The 27,320-nt window shown below is 44.9% G+C and overlaps 1 protein-coding gene across 5 annotated transcripts in view; it reads right to left on the bottom strand.

Moving 5' to 3' along the window:
- zyx (zyxin) overlaps positions 1-20,580 on the bottom strand; it is a 29,534-nt gene extending 8,954 nt beyond the window's left edge. The window contains exons 1-6 of one of the 5 annotated variants that reach the window (XM_042108120.1): positions 20,410-20,580; positions 8,191-8,413; positions 6,395-6,630; positions 3,944-4,039; positions 3,120-3,818; positions 2,179-2,311 (exon numbers count right to left, since the gene is read on the bottom strand). In XM_042108120.1, coding sequence (XP_041964054.1) covers positions 2,179-2,311; positions 3,120-3,818; positions 3,944-4,039; positions 6,395-6,630; positions 8,191-8,398 — 1,372 coding nt within the window. In that variant the 5' untranslated portion in view covers positions 8,399-8,413; positions 20,410-20,580. Of the gene's footprint in view, positions 1-2,178; positions 2,312-3,119; positions 3,819-3,943; positions 4,040-6,394; positions 6,631-8,190; positions 8,417-19,639; positions 19,981-20,409 lie in introns of those variants that run through there. The other 4 variants (XM_042108123.1, XM_042108122.1, XM_042108121.1 and 1 more) reach the window with 4 other exon arrangements.
- Between the last annotated feature and the right edge of the window lie 6,740 nt (positions 20,581-27,320).

Genomic DNA, 27,320 nt, shown 5'->3' with positions numbered 1-27,320 from the left:
CACTGACTGCATGCAATGTCCAAACTGCACAGCATCAGACTGACGGCAGGTTCACGGTGTTTCACTCACTCACTCACTCTCCCTCCCTCACTCACTCTCCCTCCCTCACTCACTCTCTCCCTCACTCACTCTCTCATTTGTCCATACATCTTTCTCTCCTTCTATCCATCCATTCCCTCCTTTTCTTTTTAATATGCCAGTTGTGGTGTGTAGTGGTTTTCAGGGCCGGACAATCACATCCTATCTTAGCCAGCACTGACAGAGACGAAGCAAAGCCATTAGGGCTGGAGAGAGGAGAGAGACATGGCAGAGACCAGGGGAACAAGCATGTCCCCACGTGATGCCACTGATCGGCAGAGACCAGGGGAACAAGCATGTGCCCACGTGATGCCACTGATCGGCAGAGACCAGGGGAACAAGCATGTGCCCACGTGATGCCACTGATCAGCCATTAAGACAGAAGCTGGGCTCCACTGGCAACACAGAGATAGGGAGAGGAGGAGGAGGAGGGAGGGAGAGGAGGAGGGGGGAAAGAAGAGGAGAGAGGAAAGAGAAGGAGGAGGGAAAGAGGTGGAATGAAGGAGAGAAAAGGGAGGAGGGGAAAGAGAAGGAAGAGAGGAGAAAAGAGGAGTGAAATAGGAGGAGAGAAAGAGAGAGGGAGGAGGGGAGTACTGTATGTTTCCTGGGTGTGTGTGTGTGTGTGTGTATTTGGAAGTCCACTTCCCTGTATGCATGTGCACACCTACACTACCTGTCAAAAGTTTGGGGTCACTTAGAGATTTCCATTCCACTCCGTTATAGTATTATGTTATCGTACCATATTATGTGTGTGTGCGCCATATTATGTGTGTGTGCCATATTATGTGTGTGTGTGTGCGCCATATTATGTGTGTGTGCCATATTATGTGTGTGTGTGTGCGCCATATTATGTGTGTGTGTGTGCGCCATATTATGTGTGTGTGTGTGTGCGCCATATTATGTGTGTGTGTGAGCGCCATATTATGTGTGTGTGCCATATTATGCGTGTGTGTGTGTGCCATATTATGTGTGTGTGTGTGCGCCATATTATGTGTGTGTGCCATATTATGTGTGTGTGTGCCATATTATGTGTGTGTGTGTGCGCCATATTATGTGTGTGTGCCATATTATGTGTGTGTGCCATATTATGTGTGTGTGTGTGTGTGTGTGCGCCATATTATGTGTGTGTGCCATATTATGTGTGTGTGTGTGCGCCATATTATGTGTGTGTGCCATATGATGTGTGTGTGTGTGTGTGCCATATGATGTGTGTGTGTGTGTGCCATATGATGTGTGTGCGCCATATGATCATATGCGCCATATGATGTGTGTGTCATTATGTGTGTGTGTGTGTGCCATATGATGTGTGTGTGTGTGTGTGTGTGTGCCATAATAGTAGGAATGGTTCATTATGACCTGAGTGAAGTGATTAGTACTGTAGATGCAATAGTCTGGAAACACAAATATTTCTCCATACCCTTGTTTCTTTTTTCCATACTTATCCAGACCTGGAAATTACTAAAATCAAATTCCATACTTTTCCAGGTTTTCCATACTGAGTAGGAACCCTGTGTGTGTGTGTGCCATATGATGTGTGTGTGTGTGCCATATGATGTGTGTGTGTGTGTGCGTACCTGTGGGTGGTGAAGTGTTATTGTGCCATATGATGTATGTGTGTGTGCCATATGATGTGTGTGTGTGTGCCATATGATGTGTGTGTGTGTGTGTGTGTGTGTGTGTGCCATATGATGCGTGTGTGTGTGTGTGTGTGCCATATGATGCGTGTGTGTGTGTGTGTGTGTGTGTGTGCCAGCCATATGATGTGTGTGTGTACCATATGATGTCTGTGTGTGTACCATATGATGTGTGTGTGTGCACCATATGATGTGTGTGTGTGCCATATAGTATAGTATAGTATAGTATAGTATAGTATATATACTCTTTTGATCCCGTGAGGGAAATTTGGTCTCTGCATTTATCCCAATCCATGAATTAGTGAAACACATACAGCACACAGTGTACACATGTGTGTGTGTGTGCCATATGATGTGTGTGTGTGTGTGTGTGTCATATTATGTGTGTGTGTGTGTGTGTACCATATGATGTGTGTGTGTGTGTGTGTGTGTGTGTGTGTGTGTGTGTACGTGTGTGTGTGTGTACCTGTGGGTGGCGAAGTGATCACAGGAGCGTGTGTGTCCATGTCTTTGATGAAGTCGTGGGTCAGTCTCTCCAGCTCCTCCACCTCGCGCATGGTCAGAGGCACTCCACCGATGCCTGAGCCCGAGCCAGACGACTAGAGAAATAACACAACAAACAAAACACAACTGAACAACTGAATAAAATGCTGAAATAACAGGGGAGATGAACAAACAAAACCCTAAAAAACTGAATAAAATGCTAGAAAAAAAACCTGGAATGAAATGGCTACATCATTTCACCTACAACCATAACAATCAAGTACATTGTGCACACAGTGAGCTGCATTACTCAGAGATGCCCTTGCTTCTGTTTTCATTGCACAACACTGACACCTGATAGCTAGTGGCCATCACTAAGAACAGATCTCCCATTAAGCACCACTAAATTTAGCACTATAAATAGTCAAAGTAAATGGCTGTGTATATGGCTGTATGTGTAAGAGTGTCTGAGAATCTGTAAGAGTTGTTGTAAAGTTCTGATGCATTGACTAGCTTCACCGTGAAAGCAGCTTAGTATGTCATTTTCCTTTAACAACTTTGGAAGCACCTCACATTAAAGTACTTGAGTGAGCAATATGTACCTTAGGAAGCACCTCACATTAAAGTACTTGAGTGAGCAATATGTACCTTAGGAAGCACCTCACATTAAAGTACTTGAGTGAGCAATATGTACCTTAGGAAGCACCTCACATTAAAGTACTTGAGTGAGCAATATGTACTTTGGGAAGCTCTTTACATTAAAGTACTTGAGTGAGCAATATGTACCTTGGGAAGCTCTTTACATTAAAGTACTTGAGTGAGCAATATGTACTTTGGGAAGCTCTTTACATTAAAGTACTTGAGTGAGCAATATGTACCTTGGGAAGCTCTTTACATTAAAGTACTTGGGTGAGCAATATGTACCTTGGGCGGAGCAGGACTCCTTGCTGGTTGGCTGCTGGATGAGGCAAGCGATGGCATGGGCTTGGGCTGGAGAGCTGGAGCAGTGGGCTGGCTCAGATTCTCCTGGCTGCCAATAGGAGAAGGTTTGGAGTGATTGACAGCCGGGGCAGACGGCACGTTTGCAGGGGGGGGAGGAGCCATGGGGGGAGGGGGAGGGTACGAGCTCGAGTGGGCAGGTTTGGGGGCGTTAAAGGCAGCTGGTGAAGGGCTGGACCCCCATGACCCAGCAGAGGCGTTGCTTGCTTTTGGGGTGGAAGATGCTGGCTGGGAGGGAGAGAAAGAGGACTTGGGTGCTGTGGCTGGCGCCGGAGACTTGGCCAATGGCTGAACAGGGGCCGGAGACTTGGCCAATGGCTGAACAGGGGCCGGAGATTTGGCCAATGGCTGAACAGGGGCCGGAGATTTGGCCAATGGCTGAACAGGGGCCGGAGATTTGGCCAATGGCTGAACAGGGGCCGGAGATTTAGCCAATGGCTGAACAGGGGAGGGAGCGGGCGCCTGCCGCAACGTGGTCCGGGCACGCAGCTCCTCGGCCCAGGGGGCGGGAGGGGGGCGGTCCTGGAGCTCAGGGGGCGGGAGGAAGGACAGGGAGGGTTTGGGGGCAGTGGGGGGAGGGGCCACAGGCTTGGGCGCCGGAGCAGAGGAGAACTGACCGGGCAGCTGTGAAACAAACAACAACAACATAAACAACAAGTGTTCAAAGATGCAACAACAACAGAAAATGTTAAAACACCACCACCAACAGGGGTGAAAGTAAAAACTAACTCCTCTTGGGTCCTCTGTACCTTGGGATTGAAGGGACCTCTGGTCTCCATTTCTGAGAGCATGTCAGTCAGAGAGTCAAGCTGTCTATCAAAGCTTGTCTGTTTCTCCATAAGCCTCTGGAGTTGGAAAGGAGAGAAAGAGAGAGAAAGAGAGAGAAAGAGAGAGAAAGAGAGAGAAAGAGAGGGAAAGAGAGGGAAAGAGAGGGAAAGAGAGGGAAAGAGAGAGAAAGAGAGGGAAAGAGAGGGAAAGAGAGGGAAAGAGAGAGAAAGAGAGAGAAAGAGAGAGAAAGAGAGGGAAAGAGAGAAAGAGAGAGAAAGAGAGGCAGAGAGAGGGAAAGAGAGAGAGAGAGGGAAAGAGAGGGAAAGAGAGGGAAAGAGAGGGAAAGAGAGAGAAAGAGAGAGAAAGAGAGGGAAAGAGAGAGAAAGAGAGAGAAAGAGAGGGAAAGAGAGGGAGAGAGGGGGAAAGGCGGAGGGGGGGGGTTAAGTAGGCCAAGGAAACATCCCTGGTCATATAACTAGCACCCAATTAGTTCAAATGATCAGAGACAACAGCAACTGGCACTGAATCAGTAGTCATGCAAATGTGAGAAGTGACAACTGACAGGGCTATTATCGCTCTGAGCCCAACAGCAAACATCTCACTCGCAACAGCTATGGCCCACGAGGCCTGTCTGGGCCACAACAAGACAACACACACAAGTCACGAGTATCAGAGAAAACACACACATTGTTTTGTATTCAAAATATATACAGTGTTTCAGAGTTTTCAGAGTAAAAAATGTGGCAGTTCTTCAGCAGAAGTATACAGAGTTGGACAGCTCCCTCCCAATCAATGTAGTGCATTTCTACTTTCCTCTAGTGGGAGTGCCCCCATTGATAACATGATGGTGAATCTGTGTGTGTGTGTGTCCCGTTGATAACATGATGGTCCCATTGATAACATGATGGTGAATCTGTGTGTGTGTGTGTGTCCCGTTGATAACATGATGGTGAATCTGTGTGTGTGTGTGTGTGTGTGTGTGTGTGTCCGGTTGATAACATGATGGTGAATCTGTGTGTGTGTGTGTCCCGTTGATAACGGGTAAAATAAATGTTGATTTTTTGGTTTGGTTTGGTTTATTTATGGATATTGGAAGACAAAGGGGGTATCCAAGGGATTACATGTAAAAGCGTAAAAACACTTATTTCCAACATGGTCCCTGATGGAAGAGGACAAGACATACAAACACATGCAACAGATATCACATATACACATATAAAATCACAATCCTAAGTCACCTAATTCTCTACTTTATTCCACAGAAAAACTCTAACCCTTTGTTTAAAAACCCTTTTTGTTTCTGCCATTTTAATATTAAATGGAAGGCTATTCCATAGCATAATCCCTGTATAAAAGAAAGAGCTACGTGCCGCGCTCTTTGCAGATGGTACCTTACAGGAGCGAACACTTGCTCTTGTTTCATGGGTATGTTGAGTATGCACCATTATAATTTGGGATCCCAAATACTTAGGGGCTACCCCATTGATAATGTTAAACATATGATTCAGTTTTAGCTGTTCAACCCTTAGTTTCACAGGCAGAAAGTCCACTGTCTTAAAATCATTAGAAGTGACATGATACCTAGGTGGTTTACCTAATATAAAACGGATCATGTTGTTCTGCATAACCTGCATTTTATTTTTCTTTTTGTACCATGCTGAACAGGCATAGTCAAAATCGCACTGCACAAGCACCGACACAAGGAGTTTTTTAACTTTAAAATCTAATTGCCTTGTGTTACGGTACAAAAATTTTAATTTGGAAGCACTTTTATTTAATAGCTTCTCTGCAACTGAATGACCGGTCAAAGTCAGGTCCAGTGTTAAACCTAAATATGTAACTGTTGACTTTGTATTTCATTACCATTACATCTGACTGATGATGTAATGATGATGTGATGATGATGGTGAATCTGTGTGTGTGTGTGTCCGGTTGATAACATGATGGTGAATCTGTGTGTGTGTGTGTGTGTCCGGTTGATAACATGATGGTGAATCTGTGTGTGTGTGTGTGTGTCCGGTTGATAACATGATGGTGAATCTGTGTGTGTGTGTGTGTGTCCGGTTGATAACATGATGGTGAATCTGTGTGTGTCCGGTTGATAACATGATGGTGAATCTGTGTGTGTGTGTGTGTGTCCGGTTGATAACATGATGGTGAATCTGTGTGTGTGTGTGTGTGTCCGGTTGATAACATGATGGTGAATCTGTGTGTGTCCGGTTGATAACATGATGGTGAATCTGTGTGTGTGTGTGTGTGTGTGTGTGTGTGTGTGTGTGTCCGGTTGATAACATGATGGTGAATCTGTGTGTGTGTGTGTGTGTGTGTGTGTCCGGTTGATAACATGATGGTGAATCTGTGTGTGTCCGGTTGATAACATGATGGTGAATCTGTGTGTGTGTGTGTGTGTGTGTGTGTGTGTGTGTCTTTACCTGGTTGTTGTTGGTGGAATTGGATGCAGGAAGTGGTGGGGGAGGAGGAGGGGGAGGAGGAGGAGGAGGTGAGGGGTCGGAGGGGTCAGAGGTGACTTCTTCTGGGGGTGCTGGGAAGGGCAGGTCCTCCACAGCTGGAGGGGGAGGGGCAGGGAATGCGGGGGGAGGTGCCTCATACTCCGGGGGAGGGGCAGGCAGCTCCGCGTCATCCAATGGCGGAGGAGGGGGTGGGAAATCTGATAAGGTGGGAGGGGCTAGCGTTAAAGCTGTGACCAAGGTAACATAAGCAAACAGAACATACACAAAACAAATGTTTATTCATTCCACCAGCATTTGGCAGCTTGAGCTCGAGAACACGAGGCGTCATCATGCCTCAGAGGAGGTGTACGACGACATCCATACTGTGTGAGCAGCCAGCCAAGAATAAGACAACCTCAAACCCGCTCCATTGTGACAGAGTCCATGAGCCATGTGTATGCTTGCGTTGTGTGTGTGTGTGTGTGTGTGTGTGTGTGTGTGTGTGTGTGTGTGTGTGTTTCACCCATCTTCTTTGTTGCGTACATTCTCCCAAGGACCGTGAGAACAGTAGTCACAGACACGCCTGCATGACGGCACTCTGCAAACCGGTACTGTGAGCCGAGTGTGTCAGAAGTGACCATCAGATAAGCAGCTGTGATCTGCTCTGGACAAGTAGCAACTAGCTGCACAACGTCTAGCGGACAATTCTGTATTACCTGCAGTCAACAGGAAGGTAAATAATATACTATCTCTGTATTACCTGTAGTCAACAGGAAGGTAAATAATGTACTATTCCTGTATGTAAATTACTCTAGTTTAGACAAGAGTTTAATCACAATGTTATTCAGGAGAAGATGAAGCACCATATTATCTAGACAGGCCATTTCAGTAGGTCAGTAAGTTACTGCAGTGTTTAGGGAGAAGCACCACTACATTTTACAGCTCATGTTGTGGCACTCACACTGCCCTTACTTGCCTCAACACTCCAAGTTACACCTTGTGATTTTCACACACCATCTCAGAGGGGTGACCTCTGGTCAGAGTCACACACACTTTCTTCATTGGAGGCAGTTCACACACTGCACTACCAACACACACACACACAGAGACCACCCTCAAGGCAACACTAACAGCCGAGAGTTAATCCCACTTCTTAGGCTACACTCACCACAACGATACAAAGAGACACATATAGTCCACTATGCATATTCCTCATTAAAAAAGAGCCTAATTTACTGCAGGATTAATGAAGGTCAAAACCAGGCCACGTAGTAAGTGCTATTCTGAGGGAGCTTGTTTGAGCCGTGCTGCGGCAGAGGAAACCCAGGCCACTCGGAACTACTAAATGTGCGGAGCAGAGCGTGCCTGTGATTTACGGAGGCCTCGATATGTGCCTCGGCGCATGCAAATCTCCCGCCCAAGGCCGAGATTGATCGCCGTGCTTGTCTGGTGACTGCCATGTGCCATCCATCACACACACTGCTGGTCACGCACACGTGGACCCAACGAGCCATCGCCAGCCCGGCACACACACTCAAGGTCTCGGCAGAACTATAGACGAGGTGATAATAAAATACGGGATTCTGAGTTACTTCTGAACTCTGTGTGGTACTCAGAGGTGTCAAGAGCCTGTATGACAGGACTGAATAAGAGCCTCCATAATTAGCATCATGTGGCCAGTTTTGGAAAAACAGCCAAGCAAATACAAATAAAGGAAATTATGAAAATGAATGAAGGAACTGTTTAAAACATGATGATGAATGTCAAGCCATTCTTACCCTCACAGAATGATGGTGGGGGTGGTGGCATCTCTCCCACCCGACCAATGACCCCTGTGCTGACCACCGTTGAGGTGGCTTGTCCTCTGGGGCGAGGGGGCGCCACTGAGGCAAACTTCTTTGGTTGGTTGTAGAAAGAGGGTGCGGTCACCTTGAGTGACACGGAAGATGTGACCACAAGTGGCTTACTGCTGCTGGAGTCAGCCATGCTGGTTTCTGAGATCTGGAGAGAGTAGGGAAAGACTGGATTAATATAAGAATGTGTGCCATCTGGTACATTTTCACACCCCCTTTCCCCTGGCCTCACTGCACTTCACTATTGCTGGTTCACTGGTTGGGCAAATAACTTCAACAATATTACACAAAGTTGTTGTGCTGCAGACACATATAAACCAAATACTAAATAAACAAATAATTAAATGAACCAAATAAACCAAGTATAAATCATCCTGTTCACTGAATATTACAACCTGTGCTTTTCACAGGGCCCACTGTATGTTGTTTGATGCTGTTGGATGACCAAAAAAGGAGTGAAATGTAAAAAGGCAGTGCTTCCTGAAATCGACAGGTCAACTGATGTTGAACCAAAGTTACTCATGGGCCAAAAACACATCCTGTGATCTGTGGAAACCACCTCTCTTCCGGCAGAGAATTTACTCACACTTGACTACACCACAACCCTACTAATGAGTCATGTTATGACGACAACATGAATAAAGATAACGTCTCAGCCAGTCTGCTGAAAGACTGCTGTTGGGTTAACTATTACCCAACACCAAGTCCCATTTTGTTAACTCAGGCCATGGCATACAATAGCCGATTTATTTGGCAAGGGCAGAGACCAAACTGAGGTGCTACAATTAACCACCCTGATAAAATTATGCAGACATAGCATCACATGGTTTGCAGGACAAGGCATTTAATGAATGACTAGCCAATAAAGTGTTAGCATCTGCAACCTGTGGGCCTGTGAGCATTTTAGACAACTGAATAAACTGTTCCTGGCAAGTGCTTAAGAGTTGGCTGCTTGGAGGGACAATTTCAGCAGCAGCACAAATATGTGCTTCTTTTAAAATGAACAGGTACTTAATCTTGATCTAGGTTTAACCACAGACAGAGAAGAGAGAGAGAGAGGAGAGAGAAAGAAAGAGAGGAGAGAGAGAGAGAGAGACACACAAATACATGGAACTAGAACACAGGCACATAAGCAATCCAGCCAGAAAAGAATGCAAAGCTAAAGCTAAAGCGTGTTCCCTTTTCTCCCATGGCTGATATCACTAGGCAAACAAGGACTGCAACATGAAAAACAAATGAATAATTATAGTGGATGGAATCCACTATCTTGAAATCTCCTGGCTTCTTCTTATTATAACCTTTTCTTTTTTACCTTTTCAAGAATGAATGCGACTCTAACCGCTTAATGTACAGACATGTTGAAATAACCGTTCTGAAGGTCTGGAGTGGGGCAAGAGAGTTATTAGTTCAGAAGTTTATACTTTTTGAGAAATAGGGGATTAAAAATGTTAAAAAGCTATTTTTTCCCCCATAGACTTGAATGGCTGTGATGTCATAATGGCCTAAAGCCAGCTGCGCTCGTTAAGCTCCCAGAGTAGTTCCTGGGCTAATTAGAACACTGGCACAGGTGTCACCTGTGAATCCAACTGTCTCAGCGTCTAATGCATACAATCTGGCGCTCCCTAAAACTACACATCCTGTTTAAGTGTTTCCCGTGTGTCAAAATAAAAGTCACAGCCATATCTCATGCTTTGTGCATTATATCTCCAGAACGGCTTGACGCATATGCTTCAAATTTGGTACAAGTGTTTGTATGGACTCAAAGATGAAGTGAGTTTATGTTGGAGGTCAAAGGTCAAGTCCATGAATACTCTGAGTACTCACTGCATAGTAAATGATCCACACACACAGGACTAAAGTACTAAAGGTATAAATGTCAGGGCTTATTTTCTTAGGTGCACCAGCACAAAAGTTAGGTGCAGCCAAATGTTCAACCACATCGCATTTAACACCGCAGCAGGTTCACTTTTTTTCCTTAGTTACTGTCCTTTATAGGTTGTCCTATGACTTATGATTTACAATTCTACACGAAAAGTAACTTAATGAAGTGTTGGTGCTTTAAGTGCTTCACTGAGCTGAAATTTAAACTTAAAACATCTCAAGATGAATTAAATAAAAATAACAGTGAGTAAACCAACAGTGCACATCTTTTAAGGGCTTCAAACTGCACATCTCATGGCTCAATGTCTTACATACTATCCTTCATGATCTTTAGGCCTTGGCTAAACCAGATCGCCATGCTAGCATCTTCCATAGAAATGTATTTGAGCACAATTTAAAGAGATGTTCCAAGTAGCCTGGGGGATTTTTATGTGATTTTGCAATGATGATTGCAATAATCATTTGACAGTCCCACAATGCAATTTACTTTTTAATTTTAGTATTTTTAAATTTCCAATAAGAACATCACTATGGTCAATGCAGTAACGAAATGGTAGGCCTATTATTATAGGCTATTGCAATGACTTGCCATGCTCGATCTAAATGTGTCCATTCAATTCACCGTACACAATGACCACAGTTATGGGCAATTCCATGCAAAGGTCATCCTTACCATGGAAAAAAAAGTTGTGCATACGCAAATAGAACTGTTGTTAAAATCTTCATTTAGGTCTATATTTTACTGTTTGTAACTGATCTGATTGAATTTGATGGAGAATGACACTCTTTTTACATCATAAATATGGTGTGCAACCATACAGAAACAACATTTTTCACATGGTAATATTATACATATTTCAAAAGTAGATAAATGGACCCAAGGGAATGGTAGAGCAATGTCTATGCTCAGCTTGCCTTTAAGAGCACAACATTTGTGCATTTGCAACATTACATTTGTAAGGCTTTTGTTTTTAAGTCAGCAAGTTCCATGGCCATGTCACATCCATAATGTTTTATAGGAAAAGTTTATGCTACACATACAGTGTTGATGCGACAATGTCCATAGTGTCTGTGCAAAGCTGATTTATATCAATGTAAAGTGTGATGACCAAATTGTGCCCCTTTCTTACTTTTGAAACCTTTAATGGTGCGTTATGGATGTGACGTTATGGATGTTACATAATGTGAATTTACAAGACTGGGGACTTTATTATACCTCAAAGCCGATAAAACGTCTGTTCTGGTGGCATGTCAGTTTCAACGCATTTCAACTTAGTGTTTACAACTGACATTTCAAAGATTATTAGGTTGATCAAAACCACAGGGAGGCCTTGCCTAACCATTAGCAAAACAAACATAATATTAAAATACCTCCAGTGATTAGCCTAGCCATAGCCTATTTTCAAGTGGCCTAATAACGAAAATCTGAGCGATTATCTTCCTGTAACTGTCATACTAATGTTGTACAGTAACTGGATTATCGTGTTAGCTGGTGAAAATGGCTGACTTTGCAGCTGGAGTTAACATAGCAACCTCCTTCTGTTGCAGATCTGTTCAGCCTGCCTTTCAAGTCTGCTTAACACAGCTTAATTTTAAATGTGACGCGATATGACAGCATTTGAAGTGTCAGGTCCTCTGTAGCTAATACCCACAAAGTAACATGAGTAAGGGCAGCAATAAACTAGATGTACCGCATAGCGGTACAAAATATGACCGCCTCTCAGTCCTGCATATTCTCTTCGCAAAAATAAATCACGCTTTCAATTTGTCTCCATCTCCTACTCCTGCAACTCATGTGCATGTAAATGAGTGTGTGCATATGTGAGTTTGCTTTTGTTTATAAGAGTGTGTGTGTCTGTGTGTGTGCGCGCATGTGCGTATGCGTGCCTGTGTTTGTGTGTTTATGTGTGTGTATGTGCTTGCCTGTCTGTATGTGTGCGACTGTGCGTGCGTGCGTGTGTGTGTGTGCGCGCATGTGCGTGTGCGTGCATGTGCGTGTGTGTGTGCACGTGCGCATGCATGTACTTTATGTGTGCAAATCACAAATGAGTGGGTATGGATTAGGTTCATGCGGGCTCTTGAGACTAACATACCATAAATATTTTGTCATCTTGGGTGCAACGGTTCAGGTAGGGCTAGTTATTTAGGGGAGTGGCCACCAAGTTTCATGTTCCCTGGTGTTTCAGTAACCCGGGAATCACTGACCAAAATCCATAACACACCCATAATCACATCCATAACGCCAGTTTTTCCTACATAATGCATTACGAAAATGACGCATAGTTTCAAAAACACACTTTTTGTGTTCATTCAAGTCTCCTTCATGGTACATATATCATAGTTTCGGCAGTTTCCTTCAAAATTCACCGAGTTTGTAGAAAACCTGTAATCTCTCACAAAAGTGTGTCCATTTCATGTCACATCCATAACGCTGATAAAATGCCTTGTATTCTTAGGATGAAATTGATTATATGAAATTTGAGGATTTCTCAGTATTCAGGACAGAGGTTACTTTAAAAGTTATGCAAATTAATTCACTGATACTAATGTTGTCCCCACTCTAAGGCATTTTGTTTACCAATATGAGTCCAATTGTTACATCCATAACGCTGGAACTGCCCTTATACATGCAGGGAATATTCGGGCTTTAAATGTAGCAGCGATATTCGGTTTGCGCCAAATATCGGATTAAATTGATTTATGCCATTAGAATGAGTTTACACAACTCGCACGCAAAACGAATATTGCTGTTGAAAACCGGGTTACTCCCTGTATGTAACTGCGGTCAATGACGCACTCCTTTTCGGCGATATCTGTATCTCGGTCGTTTGCGAAGGCCTTGTATGCATTGTTCGCAATTTTAAAGGGAAACTTGGCAGGATTTCCCCCTCAAACTGTGGAAAAAGGTAACGATAAAGCACATGGATTTGTTTACAAGCTAGCAAAGCGGTTAGCATAAGTTTGGTAGAACTATGTGGATGTTACAAGGTAAGAAACACGATTTAAAACGAGTTTCTTGTTTCTCACTTCTCTTTCCGGGACGGTAGTCTCAATGTTGCAAGGTTGGTTTTCCGCCTGGGGACGCTAGGCGCAGCGGGGAAAGTCACCATTTTCACCGGAACAGGTCATTTAACCATCCAAATGATTTCTAAACGGGTTTATTACGTTGAAATAGTTGCCAAGTTCCCCTTTAAGACGTCTTTTCATCTGCAATGACTCCTATAAATTTGGCGCAAGTGGCATTCCTGTACGTCGGGTTTACGTTCAAACTATTTTTCTGGTGAATAATTATTTTGGACTGAACTTGGTGAAGGGAAGTTTCACTAGGCCTATGCAACGTAGGCAACGATAAACTTGATCATCATCTCGGGCTTGTCTGATCGGTTTGCTGCTAGCCGCCGAAAGGCAGTGGGGAGAGGGTACATTTCTCTCGGCCTATGTGACCACACTGTAATGCAACTACATCCACTCTGTTTATCTGACGGGTCTCTGACACCTCGCTCTCCCTCTCTTTGCAGCACACGCATTTTCAAATTTACACACAGGCACTGGGCCACGGCTAATCAGAGGGGAGGTCCCGCCCTTCACTATCTGTGATTTGTTTAAACCACGATATTGGCCAAATATGTGTCTGTTATTGAACCAAAGGTAGAGTTTCAATGCGGACACTTTTTCCTCTCTCGAATAGCTGGTCGCACCGGTGTGACCTCCGATTTTTTTAGTAGCACTTTTGAAAAATTAGGTTGCATATGCGACCAACTTCGCACTCTGGAGCCCTGAATGTGTCTAGATCATATAATGGTGGTGCTTGTGTGATGATGCTGGCTGGAAAGACACCCCAGAGTGACCAGGGTAGTGACCAGGGTAGTGCCCAGGGTAGTGCCCCCACCCCCCCTCTGGGGTTCCAGCTCCAAACACTTCAGCACTTGTGGCAGCTTCATGTGATATGGCCCCAGGGAGGCTTCCTGCTTCAGCCGCCAGGGCGCTCAAATATTTATCTCACACGTGTTTGCTGTTAGAGATGTTGCCGTTACCTCACCCCCCAAACAGTCTCTCGTAGCCCCCTCTGCCTCCTCGATTACCTTACACAGTCAGAGCCGGCGCTCACACTCCACGGCACATATGGACTCATGAGCTCAGTGTCATTACATAGGCACCATGTTGTCTACACAAGCACACAAGTTGGACTTATACAAAGAGTATATTTTTGGCTTAAAGAGCCTCTCTCAGAGATTTGTTTTTGCTTAAAACATTTTAGGTTTTCTGCAAAAAAAACTTCCAAGTAATGTGCATGATTGACCTCTGCCTCCCATTGATGTCAATATGATGCATGCAGCAGCTAGGGCCTGTGATCCATGAGCGCCTAGTGGGCCATCTGCTGTGGGTGCAGTGAGTGTGTGTTTCCTGAGGTTGTCAATCCAACTCTGCAGGAGGGAGACAGAAAAGCCTTATCACAGCCACACACACAGCATCCTCCTGCTGCAGACGTGGGCCCTCAAAGAGCGCCATACCAAAGGGTGCACTGCACTCAACGACACTCCAAAGTCTTCAAGTCGTCAAGTGTCTTCAGAGAGCAGTTCGACTGCATCGAGGAATGTCTTTTCTGGGTCGTGTGCGTGTGTGTGTGTGTGTGGATGCGGACACAAGCACTAGACCCTGCTCTGCGTCGTGGGGCCTCACCCATCCTGTGGGCGACCTCGAGGAGCGAGGAGATAAGGCGCGTGTGGTTGCGTCTCGCTCACCCTTCTAGCGTGTTTACTCTGGAGCGGAGGAGGAGCACGTATGCAGCAGGGAGAGCGGTGGAGCCGCAACAGAGCCGCAACAGAGCCGCAACAGAGCCGGAGTCCAGGCCCAGGCGGGGCAAACGCAGGGAGGGAGAGAGCACAAGTGCAGCGGGCCGAGTTCAGCGGCTGGGCAAGTGGCGCGCGGCCGAAACCCGAGCATCCGCTTTGTTGTTGCAGCTCAATCGGCGTTTCATGTCCCATCAGAAAGGATTAGGGCCGGTTATTATGACTGATGCTGGCCGATAAACCTACACTGGGCCCGCAGGCAGCCGCAGGCAGAGGGTGGGGGGGGGGGGGTAGTTGGTTGGGAAAAACAGACACACAGTGCCCTGATTTGCGATTCACTCTTCAGGGTTCATAGCCGTGACTGTGAGCATGGGTTTAGCTTGGAGCTTTTTTTCTTTTTAAGTTGCTGTTAGTTAGCTTGAAACGAGTAGGTTGCTTTGAATTGCTTTGACAGTCCTTGGTTGTTTTTAATTGCCCAGAGGTTACAAAGCATCCCCTCCATACTGCATACTGTGTTTAAATGAGCCACACAAAAAGTTCTAGAGCTATAAATTTAGATGTATTTTCATGATGGGAGTTTGCTTTTTCATTTTTTTGTTTGCTTAAAATCCCATTTAAAGCTTCATTTAACTGCAATTCCAGGTTCGTTCATGTCAGGGCAGGACCCAGCGATCAAGTGTAAAGCATTCCAGCAATGCAGATGGAACCAAAATCAGGAGGAACGGTTACGGTGGAAAATTCCAATCTGCGCCGCCGCCACTCCATCCTGCCTGTTGCCGGGGCCAGCGGCCAGCGGCCAGGGCTGCCTGAGAGCGCGGCTCCAGAGCTCCGCTTGATTAGAGAATAGCTCTTTTCTCACCGCCCAGAGGGCTAAAATTAGCCCAGGTCTCGTCACTGGAGCCTTGTCGATGGGAAAGGCCTTTGGATTCTCACCCATAAAAATGCCCCTTTCCCTGCAACAGTGGACGTGAAAAAACGACCTGACATAGTGGGTTATATAAGGATGGCCTACATCTCCCCTGCCTGATATTCTCTGCCTAAAGTCCAGGTTTCAGCTTGGTCCTGATAATAGCCACCCCCCCCCCCCCCCCCCCCCCCCCCCCCCGCCGCCACACACACACACACGCACACACACGTCCGGTAAAACTCCCCCACTTTGTATGTTTTAGCCAAGCCCTGACTAATGCAGAGGAGCGCCTCGATGAAATATTTACAGAGTGCAGCCAAGGCATCGGACAGGCCCTTATTACACTTCACTTGAGAACTTTTCAACTATGATTCAGTCCCATGGGGACATACCACATAAAACATCACTGACAAATGAAGTTTATAAGTTCACAGCATCGGGTCAGCTAATAAGAAATGAATAGACCAAATGTCTGAGGTATGAGAGCACAGGCCATAGCTCTGATAAGAACTGAGATCAAACTGAAACCAGTACGGTGGCCACCTGAAGGGCCACTGCCGCATAAGGACTCGTTTCCCCTCTACAGTCTCTGAAAAGTCGCTCACAGACCATCTTTAATGCTACAATTTAGGGCTGGATGATTCATGCGCTTGCTGGAGTGTAAATCTCTGATAGCACCTGTTTGAGGGTATAGTCAGCTAGTGTTTGAGGGTATAGTCAGCTAGTGTTTCCTTCTTGCTTGCTTGCTTGCTTTCGCTCCATCACACCATGCTGACAGGGTCATCTAAAGCCATGGCATCACAGGGCTGTGATAATAAAATAAAAAAGACCCCGACTGCTTGGCTTTTACAGACATCCAACAGTGTGGCAATGGCTGTTACATGTTCCAGTCAGGTTTACACAGAGAGATGCTTCGTCCCTGGCTACGGATGACTGATTCCCACTCAGGTTTGGGGCAAATCAGGGGTGAAATAGGGAAAGGGGGGGGGGGGGGGCATAAAAGGGAGGGAAAGAGCAGAAGTCACTGCTGGATGAGAGCATTCTGGGTAATGTGAGGAGGCAACAGCAGGGGGCTGCAGCTGTCGAGTAGGACCGTGACACATCCCTGGGCCCATCATCTGACCCTTGCTGCATGACATCATCGCCTCCAGATCAAAACACAATCAATAGCTTTTCTCCCAAAAGGGGTGTCATGTTTTTTTTTGTTTTTTTTGGCCATGCTGTTGGGGCAGCACATTTTCTAGATACTCGATGACACTAATTAGCTTAACAGACTGGAGGCACTGCAGTGTGTGCTTTTGGACGGCAGAAACTTTCCATCTCTTCAGGCCCAGACGCGGGTTGTCAGGGTGTCCGTTTCCCTGCTTTGCTTGCCAGTAATGCCAGGACAAGGTGCCGGTGCAAAATCCTCAATCTACATCAAGGCTGAGAGGCACTACGTGGCCAACAAGAACAAGGACGCTATTAGCTTGGTGAGACTAAATGCATGAATCTCAGCATTGTCAAGAAAGGTCAGTCTTAAGCAGCTGAATATTTGACAGCTGGAGAGAAAGAAAAAAAAAAAAAAAACACAGTGCAGGCAGTTTTTCAGGAGACAATGGCCTCTCGCGTCCAAGCTGGACAAACTCATTGTGTCTTATCATTGGGCATTGTAGTCTTACATGTAGCAACCAGAGCTAAAGGAAGTTCACACACTTGAGAACAGTCACCACAGACATTACAGAAGTTGCAAAGAGAGGTTAGACACTATTTAGACGTGAGGCGATTTTTTTTCCGCCACACTCTGTGTGTGAGAAGAATTCTGCTGTTGTATAAGCAACCAGGTTGGGTGGACCTGTGGTCAGGTTGTGGCTTTCTGGCGATTAGCCGCCCTCTAACCAGTGCAAGAATCACACATTTGACGGTTTGTGATGAAATATGCTCTTTCCCGTGATGGGGCAGGCTATATGTCAGAAAGAGGAACTGACTGCGTGGGAGCCTTCATCCTGTGTGACTGACAACAGGGAAACAACAGGCATAACTAAGGGCGTAACTAAGGACACAAGATGCCTCTAGGACCAGCAGCTGCTAGTTCTTTCAAATACTGTACAATTATCCACTTTAGCAGACACTATTGTCCAAACTCAGCAACTCAGTCATTGCATCTGTAGGTTTGTGTGACATCATCTAGTGGAGTGTGTGTGTGTGTGTGTGTGTGTGTGTGTGTGTGTGTGTGTGTGTGTGTGTGTGTGTGAGCGAGAGAATCCCAACCCATGCTCCCAACCTTTTTGATGACAGCTTTTCTTCGCCCTGGGTTGCAGTGACATCATAATGATAAAGCTGGAGCAGAGTTCAAAGTGGTGACTAGACGTCAAAGATCGGCGAAAAAGAAAAATGCAGTCTCAAGTGACTCAACCTTGAGTGTAGTGGCTTATCAGAGGTGAAGCAATCCAGTGGCTAACAAAGCAGGCACTCAGGCCTGAAGGAAATGCCATGTAATTTGGGGCAACCCTGCTATCGGAAAGCAGGACCTCTGTGGGATTACCAGTCCACAGGGTCACACGCGGTAGGGGTTGGTCACTATGAAAACGGAGACAGGAGGTCACGCCCACTGCCTGTCTGGAAAGCCACTGGCATGGGGTGTTGCCAGAATGAATATCTAAACTGGGTCCACAACCCCCCCCCCCTTTTCTTCTTCTTCGAAAAACTAGGTCTGTGAGCCTCGCGTCATGTACACAGACAATAGCCGTTCTGCTGAAATAACTTTACGGTGGTGACTGGGGATGTTTAGCCCATTTCTGTTGCACACCAGTCAACAGCGAGACAAGCAAGAGACCGAGATAAAATACAATTCCTCATGATTCTTCCTTCCCCTACACGTCCCCTATAAACCATGTCACCATGTAATATGCCGCTAATCAGAAGTCCACCCAAAGGACAAATTATTATTTATTCATTCATTCATACTTTCATGACATGTTATTGTTAGCCAGTTTAAAACACGCTGTTCACAGATCGGCAATGATCCTAGCTTCCATTTATGTTCAGGACAATTCTGAGATTGATTGTCTACAATGTCGAGTGTTTTGAGGAACTGCAGTGAGAACTTCGATGCAAGCGTCTTAGCTCACCATATAAGGCTAGCAGGTAGGCATAAGTAGGCGCAACAAAGCGGTGTGGCAGACAGACTAGTTAGGAGCAGCCTAGGCTATAAACAACGTAGTCCTTTACAGTGTGATTAACCGTAGTTGTGCCCAAGGCATTTACCCTAACTAACGTTAACGAATAGGTTTAAACGGCTTGAGTTCTAATCCAGTTAGACAGACACCGGTTGCAACCAACCACTTCTTCATACAAGTTGTTTCTGGCATGTATCGTTAATACCGTAATACTCCACCCCTTTGCATGATTTTTGATTTTAGCAGGTCTAGTCTACTACATGGAAGATGAGCGAAAGCCTTTGTATGAAGACTAGGTAACATGTTAACAGGACTAATGACAGAAACGATTTCCACGAAATATGCCAGTGAAAATACTTAGCTTCACAGGAGGCTAATGATAGTCCTATTAATTCTACGATGGGGAAAACACATTGCAAGCAGCCTCTGCGTACATGATGGGCTAATTCATTGACAACATCCGTTACCGTTACAGTAACCTAACAGTAAGGTTATGGCAACGTTAATATTTACTTTTGTTATTGCTCGGTTGACATTACATCGACTGCTGTATCCTTCGAAATCATATTCAAAACCGACGACATCATTTTAACATTGCAAGAAAACAAGACAGCTAACGGAGTTAGCCACCAACTCACCACAGCTGAAAACAAGCTTGGCAGGTTGTCTTGGCACTTGTCGAGCTCAGAGGTAGGCTAACCAGTGATAGACACACGTAGAGCCAACACGTTACTATTAACCAGCTACTAACATTAGCTAGCTGGCTAGTGGCTAGCCAAGTCAGAATGAGTGGTTAATCCCAGCGCCTCCGCCTCAATTAAAGTGCCTAACGTTACCCTGACATCACCACTCCCTTTTTGAGGTATTTCCTTACTTGAAACAAGAAGCGGTAATCCTTACATTCTTGCCATTGTGTTTTTGAAATGTTTTCGGGTGAGCAAGATACCTGGCAATCTATCTCAAGTTTTTCCTAATCAACTGACACACTTCCGGTTGAAACTTCCGCATTTCCTTGTCTGGACTTGGAAGACCGAAGTCTCTGCATACCTATGAAATGTAACATTAGTGGGGGAAAGTTTGTGGGCTGGTATCAGCACACAAAAAGGCAGACGGGAAAGCTGAATTGAACTAGCCGGTTTTCAGTGGACAACTGAGAGGTCATTATAACATTTTCTTCTCACCTAGGCTAAATCACTGGAACAGGGCAACATCATTAGTTGGCTGAAATAGGTCTTATGAATAGGCTAGGCATAGTCAGCACATTCATTGAGTGGATTTGCTGCAGTCATACATAGCCAATAAATGGCATTGCTAAAAAAATACAAATAATCTGTTCTGAATGTCATCTAGGCCTAGCCTATTTTCCTCTTTGAAATCAAATGGGATATGTTTCATAGCCTAAACTTACCTGTTTGTATCTCTCCGGCGAGGACCCTAGATCCAAGCAATTCAAAGATTCTTGTGCTCTGCTAACTTTTCTCTCTCTCTCTTTTTCACTTCTCCCGCCCCTTTACAGCTGTTGGACCCTCCCCCTTTGGAGAAAGAATGACCGCATCCCATCAAACAAGTTCCCTCTCGTTTGACTCTGGCTCAGGACGTGTATATCATTGTGTAAACACCTCCTCTCTCTCTCTCTTTCTCTTTCTTTCTCTCTCTCTCTCTCTCTCTCTCTCCCTTTCTCTCTTTCATTGCTTACAAACTCAGTCCTCAAGTTTTGTGTTTCTCAACACCCCCTTTCTTACGCCTTCCCCCCTCCTCTCTCTCTCTGGATTCTTGAAACATTCTTCATTCTATGACATCAACCGTGCCTGCCTTTCCTTGTAAGGTCAGAGTGAGTGAAGGAGAGAGAGAGAGAGAGAGAGAAGTAGAGAGAGATAGTGGAGGTAGAGGCCTGATTAGATACAGACACTGAAACATTTGGCAGGGGAGGGGGAGCAGAAAGGACTCACAGTCCAGCACAAAGAACTTGGCTCAGGAGAGCCGTGCCTCATGCTGGAACAACACAGTTGAAGGCAGTGGCTCTGGCGGGATTACAGCTTACTTTTGCAGTATGAAAATACCAAGCGTGACACACTTTGAATGCACCATCACTCTTTTTTCTCTGCTGAAAGAGCAGTGTTGTTTAAATGAAGCAACCAACCATCAGTAATCCAGACTAGGGTCGTAATGTTTGAGATTTGGAACATTATGTTCCCCTTTTTTACATGGTTCCTCGCGCAGTCTGACTAATCTCATGAACAAATAAGGATGTGAAGCTACCTAGTCACATAGGGAGAGGATCAAAACGCCCATCCTGTACATCTGTTGTGTGTGCGCACACACACACACACATGCTGACACACATACACACACACACACACATACACACACATACTCACAATGGATCCTCATGAGGCCCAGATTCAGGTGTCTTTTTCCAAAAGCCTCTTTACACACGTGCTTCCTGGCTGTTTTTTAGCTCAGATCATATGCACCGGTTAAACATTATGAAAGCCAGACCTCTTTACACAGTGACAGTGTTGGCCCGGCTACTTATATAAAGCTCATTTAATGTTGAAATACAGGTGGAGTCCTGACTTTTCAAGGCTTATTGAAAAAAGCCTGTCAAATTAGGATTGGCAAAGGTGTGGCAAAGGCCGTCAGGAGGTGGTTGATTGACTTCAGGTCACTTTCAGCAGAATTCATAGCCATCAGCCACTTTTGGAGACAGCCACTGCATGGGTCTTTCAGCCAAAGTGAAGCTGAGGCTAAACAACGGGAGGCTCTCAAGAATCACAGCCAATGGTCGCTTGGACGACAGCCAAGACTTCACCAGGAATACACACTCTCCCTCCCTTTCCCTCTCTCTCTTTCTCTCTTTCTCTCTCTCTCTCTCAAATACTGTAACTGTCAGAAAAACTGAAAAACCCCTATTCTGTTTTTCATTCAACCTGACTCATGGAGTGAAAATGAATGGGTCAATCTTTCCACCCCTTTCCTTTATGCCTCTGCACTGTGAGATCCCTGAGTTTTGTACTGAAGAACTCAAGCTTTGGTGAAGTATGGCCAAGTCAGCTTAGTCAGCTTGCATACATGTAGTATACAAGCAGGGAGGTGTATTTCAAAGCATGCCACTATTCATTCTAAACTATAATAGTATCTTATAAGGAAAGGTCATGTAATTTTATATTATATACTTTTAATTACTTTTAATTTAATTTACTTTTAATTTAACTTTTTTTTTTTTTTTCAATAAAGTATCTATCTATCTATCTATTAAGAAGTACTATGCTGTGTATGCAACAAGCTACAGTTAAGAATTATTTTTCAAATTTTTGGGTGGCACGAACAAGCAAATGTTGAATTTCCCCTTGGGGATCAATAAAGTATCTCTATCTATGTTAAGCATTCAGTTGCACCACCGCACTTGGCATGCTGAATTTGGACCGACCTTCTTCTTATGTCCACTAGGGGGAGGTGTCCGATTCTGATTATCTGATTCCCTCATTGTCAGCAGGGCCGATAAATCGTCAGTCAGTCTTCTTCTGTCTTGACAAACACTGGCAAAGGGAATGAGATAGAGAGACTCTGGGTAGACCCATACATACTGATACGTGGATGATGGACATGGGCATTTAGCCGACAGGACAAGAGGAGTGAGTGATAGGCGGGGGAGTGTGGACACAAACAGGGATGTGATGTGAACAGATAGTGCAGGGGTCTAGACGTGAGGACCGTGGGGAGAAGATGGACAGACAGAGAGAGAGAGAGACAGAGAGAGAGAGAGAGAGAGATGGAAGTAAGGAAAGTGGATCTGAATTATAGAGGAGAGCTGAGATTCCTAGATGCAATATGGCCTTTTGCCACACACACACGCACACACACACACACCCACACAGACACCCACACGCACACACACACGCACACACACACACACACCTCCTCTGTAAAGCATTAAGAATGGTGGGGATTACATACTGCAGGCAGGCATGTTGATAGAGTTGGCAGCTGCAATACAGATGATGGTGTATGGTAGAGAAAACACACACACACACACACAACCGTTCTTACTGGTGTACAGACATCCACCTCTGTTTACCTGTTTGTACGTCATTTGTGTATTTGCTTAAAGGGCTGTTTGTTATTCAGAAATGATTGGAATGTGTGATTATTTGTGGATTTGAATACACATACAGAGCATACATTGTGCATCTTTGTGGTGTTTCATTTTGTGTGGGTTTGTTTGTATTCGTTTGCATATGTGCGCGTGCTTTGTATTCATGTATGTATGCATGTGTATATCATGCTTTCTTGTGTGTGTGGGTGGGTGTGACAGACTTTACATTTACATTTTCATTTATTCATTCATTAGGCTTTTATCCAAACCAACATACAACTGAGCCAGAAAACAATCCAAGCAACTGTGGGAAGTGACATTAATAAAAAGAAGTGCCAGAATGCTCGGTGCCAGAACACTAGGTGCAATGTGAACGGCACATAGCACATTAGTGTAGTGTAAGGGGAAAAAGACTATAAGTATTACATGATATAATTATCAGATTCCCCTTGTGGCGCACATAGCTTAGCATGGAGAACATGGTTGTCTGCCCATGCTATCAGGCTTCCTCTACTGCGGGGTGGAACAACACAAATGCCTTTCTGCAAACACCAGGTTCCTTCCCGGAACGTAAGAGCAGACCCTGGACTTCCTCTTCGCATTCTGCCTCTTCCTCCTCGTCTAAAGCCAGCAACACCTTCATTATAACCATTCACTTTCACACAGTAAAATTGAACAGATCAATGAACTTACTTATTAAATTATAACAGCAACAGCGCTATCTGTTTGTTCAGACAATACTGTTTTATCTTCCATTCATTCTGAACAGAACATTATATCAAGTATGTCTCTTTAAATAAATCACATTCTGTGGAATTCATGTTTTTATTTTTCTGAAGGAATAAAACTGCACCTGAAAGCCCCCAAAGCCCAACACACCTGATATGAAACGACAAGCATGTCATCAGGTTATTGAGTATGCAGTTTTATTCTCTTTATGTGGACACTTTGATTCATGCTTTTGGCATCTGTCAGTACAGTATAGTTGTTTTGTCAGTGTGCATCTTGCAAACCCATAACTGTGGTGTTGGTCTGTCTTGTTCAGTTACGTGACAGTCACATCACAAGCAGTGACAATGGCTAGCTGAGGTCAAGGACAGAGAGGTCTTGTCAATTTTCACTTTGCTACTTTAGCTCCACCCTTACGATATTAAGGATTTAATTCATCTGGAGCTAAACTGGAGATACGCTGCCGCTGGATTACTTATTCCAGTCTGACTTTCTCTTCTTTCATATCGATGGAAGACACTGTGACCTTGATGAACATGTTGTGTGACTGCATCAGCTTTGGGTGTGAATGAATATATGGAATCTGTTATAAATTGCATCGAATAATTTATGTCTTGCAGAATAGTGCACAGGCAGGTCATTACATTAGTGATGCAAAGAACAATGGGGTTAACCAAGAAAAAGGAGAATGACATCTCTCTCTCTCACTCTCTCTCACACACACATACACACACACACACACACACACATGAACACATCCTCTGTATAATGGCAGGGATATGCATCAGGTATTCACATCACAAGCTTCAGCATGTCATCATTCATCACTGTGTGGTCTGTGGCCATGCCTTCCTTTCAATCTGTGGTTCTGTCCTTGCGAGAGTCCCAGTAAGAGGATGAAAATACGTATGACTAATATTCACACAGATCTGACACACTAGACAGGCTAAAGACCAGGTTTTCTTTTTGCCTAGTCCTATTATATTGTCACAGCGACTACCATGATATCAATCTTGCATATAAATTAGAGGTGAAAATTAGTGGTCACTGAGAGAGACACAAAGACCAGCGCTCCCAATTAACAGGATGATGCCGGGTGAGAGCAGGACAGTAACTGGAATGAAAGGGCACTGATCACCACCACCACCTCCACCACCACCGCTAATGCTAGTGTTGCATGAAGCCCCTGCATGCAGTAGATACTAGATATTCATTGGTACAGCACAAGGCAACATATAACCATGTGCCTATAAAACAATTGGATAAGCAATCCGAATACAAACACACACACACAACATAATGCAAATGCACACACACTCACACATACACACACACCATGAGGGACCTGTAACCGGAGGGTTGCCGGTTCGAACACCGACAGTAGGCACGGCTGAAGTGCCCTTGAGCAAGGCACCTAACCCCTCACTGCTCCCCGAGCGCCGCTGTTGTTGCAGGCAGCTCACTGCGCTGGGATTAGTGTGTGCTTCACCTCACTGTGTGTTCACTGTGTGCTGAGTGTGTTTCACTAATTCACGGATTGGGATAAATGCAGAGACCAAATTTCCCTCATAGGATCAAAAGAGTATATATACTTATACTTATACCTGCACAAAAGGACATACACATGCAGTCTTATCTCAACCCATTGACCCAACCAATAGTCTATTTATAGTAACAGATGCACTCCAGAAAAGCAGTGATGTCTGTGTACATTTACCCTGACCGCTGCCCCTCCCCTCCTCTCCTCCGCTGCTTAAAATGCTGCCACCCTTCCACCCCTCCCCCTTCTCTCTCTCTCTCTCTCTCTCTCTCTCTCATTTCTCGCCCCCTCTCTCTATCCCCCCACCACAAACACACAACCTATCTTCCTCCATCGCTCTCTGGAATACTAATATTGCCCAACCCAGATTTGCCCCTCACGTTCAACATGTCTGAGAGCATCCCCGGTCCTCTCCTCCTACACACACACACACACACACACACACACACACGCATGCTGCGTCCCCTCCCTCCCCTCTTTGTCTACCTCTCCCACTTCTTCCCCTCCCAGCTGCCTCTGCTCTCCATCTCTCCATCCTCTGCTCTCCATCTCTCCATCCATCTGTCTCTCGTTTCTCACTTTTTAGCCTGATGTGAAAAAAAGACTGACCCACCCTTCCCATCTCTCTCTCTCTCTATCTCTCTATTTCTCTCTTACTCTCTCTCTTTCTCTCTCTCTCTTTTTCTCTCTCTTTCTCTCTCACTCTCTCTGTCTGTGTCGCTTAACAGGGAAACATGTAGAAGCATGTATAAATATATAATAGAGAGAGAAGGAGAGAGGGATGGAGGAGGAAGAGAGGAAAGAGGAAGAGAAAAATGAGAAAGCGATGGAGATGTTAAACACTTGAAGTATGAGCTAATCAAACAGGTTTGCAGGCCACAGCTGCTCATAGGCTGCGAGTCTGTCTGTCTGTCCGTCTCTCTCTCTCTCTCTGCGTCTGTGTGTCAGCCACAAGTAAGGAACAAGTTAGGGAACAAGTACCAGAGCAGCAGACAAAATGTCAACTGAGAGTTGTAAAGAAATACGCTATGGGTAGAATCTCATGGTTTTTCAGAACTATGGAAGTTTATGTGTACTTGCCTTGCATTATGGGTATCTGAAGGGAGAGAGAGATAGGAAGGAGGCAAAAGAAAGAGAGAGAGAGAGAGAGAGAGAGAGAGATCGTAAGAAAGCAGAGGAAACAGCTGTGCTGCAGTGTGAAGCCAAAAGCCCACAGAAGAGGGAGACAGAGAGCATCTACTACTCCAGTCAGCACAGCAGTGCAGTCCTCTCAGCAGCCAGGAAAACAATAGAAACCCAATACTCACCATTAACACACTTACACACAGATACACACACACACACACACACACTCTCACACACACACACACTCACACTCACACTGACACTCACACTCACACTCACACTCACACTCACACACACACACACACACACACACACACACACATGAATGTGAGTGTGTGTGTGTGTATGTACAGACAAACCAGTATAAGATATTTTCTTGGCATTTAAAGCATGAATATAGTTTTGATATAACCTGTATTAAGAAACTGCTTGCACAATCTATAGAAATGCACCAATAACAATCAAATAATAATAGTTATAAAGGTATTATTAACAACAACAACAGCATCAATAATAATACCACTACCAATAATAATAAGAACACCAAAACCAACAACTGCAACAAGGATAATAATAACACAAACAACAACAACAACAACAACAATAATAATAATAATAATAATAACAATTATAGCCTTTCCTTTTCTGTTTGTTGAGACACACCGACTCACTGACTGGATGCTATGATACTGTCACTGCACCGAGAGCGATTGAGAGAGAGAGGGAGAGAGAGAGAGAGAGGGAGGGAGAGAGAGAGGGAGAGAGAGAGAGAGGGAGGGAGAGTGGAGTGAAGGAGAGAGTGCGCCGCGCTTGTACTAGAGAAGAAGGG

The sequence above is a fragment of the Alosa sapidissima genome, chromosome 10, assembly GCF_018492685.1.
Source record: "Alosa sapidissima isolate fAloSap1 chromosome 10, fAloSap1.pri, whole genome shotgun sequence".
Taxonomy (NCBI): domain Eukaryota; kingdom Metazoa; phylum Chordata; class Actinopteri; order Clupeiformes; family Clupeidae; genus Alosa; species Alosa sapidissima.
This window is presented reverse-complemented; position numbering and strand designations above follow the sequence as displayed.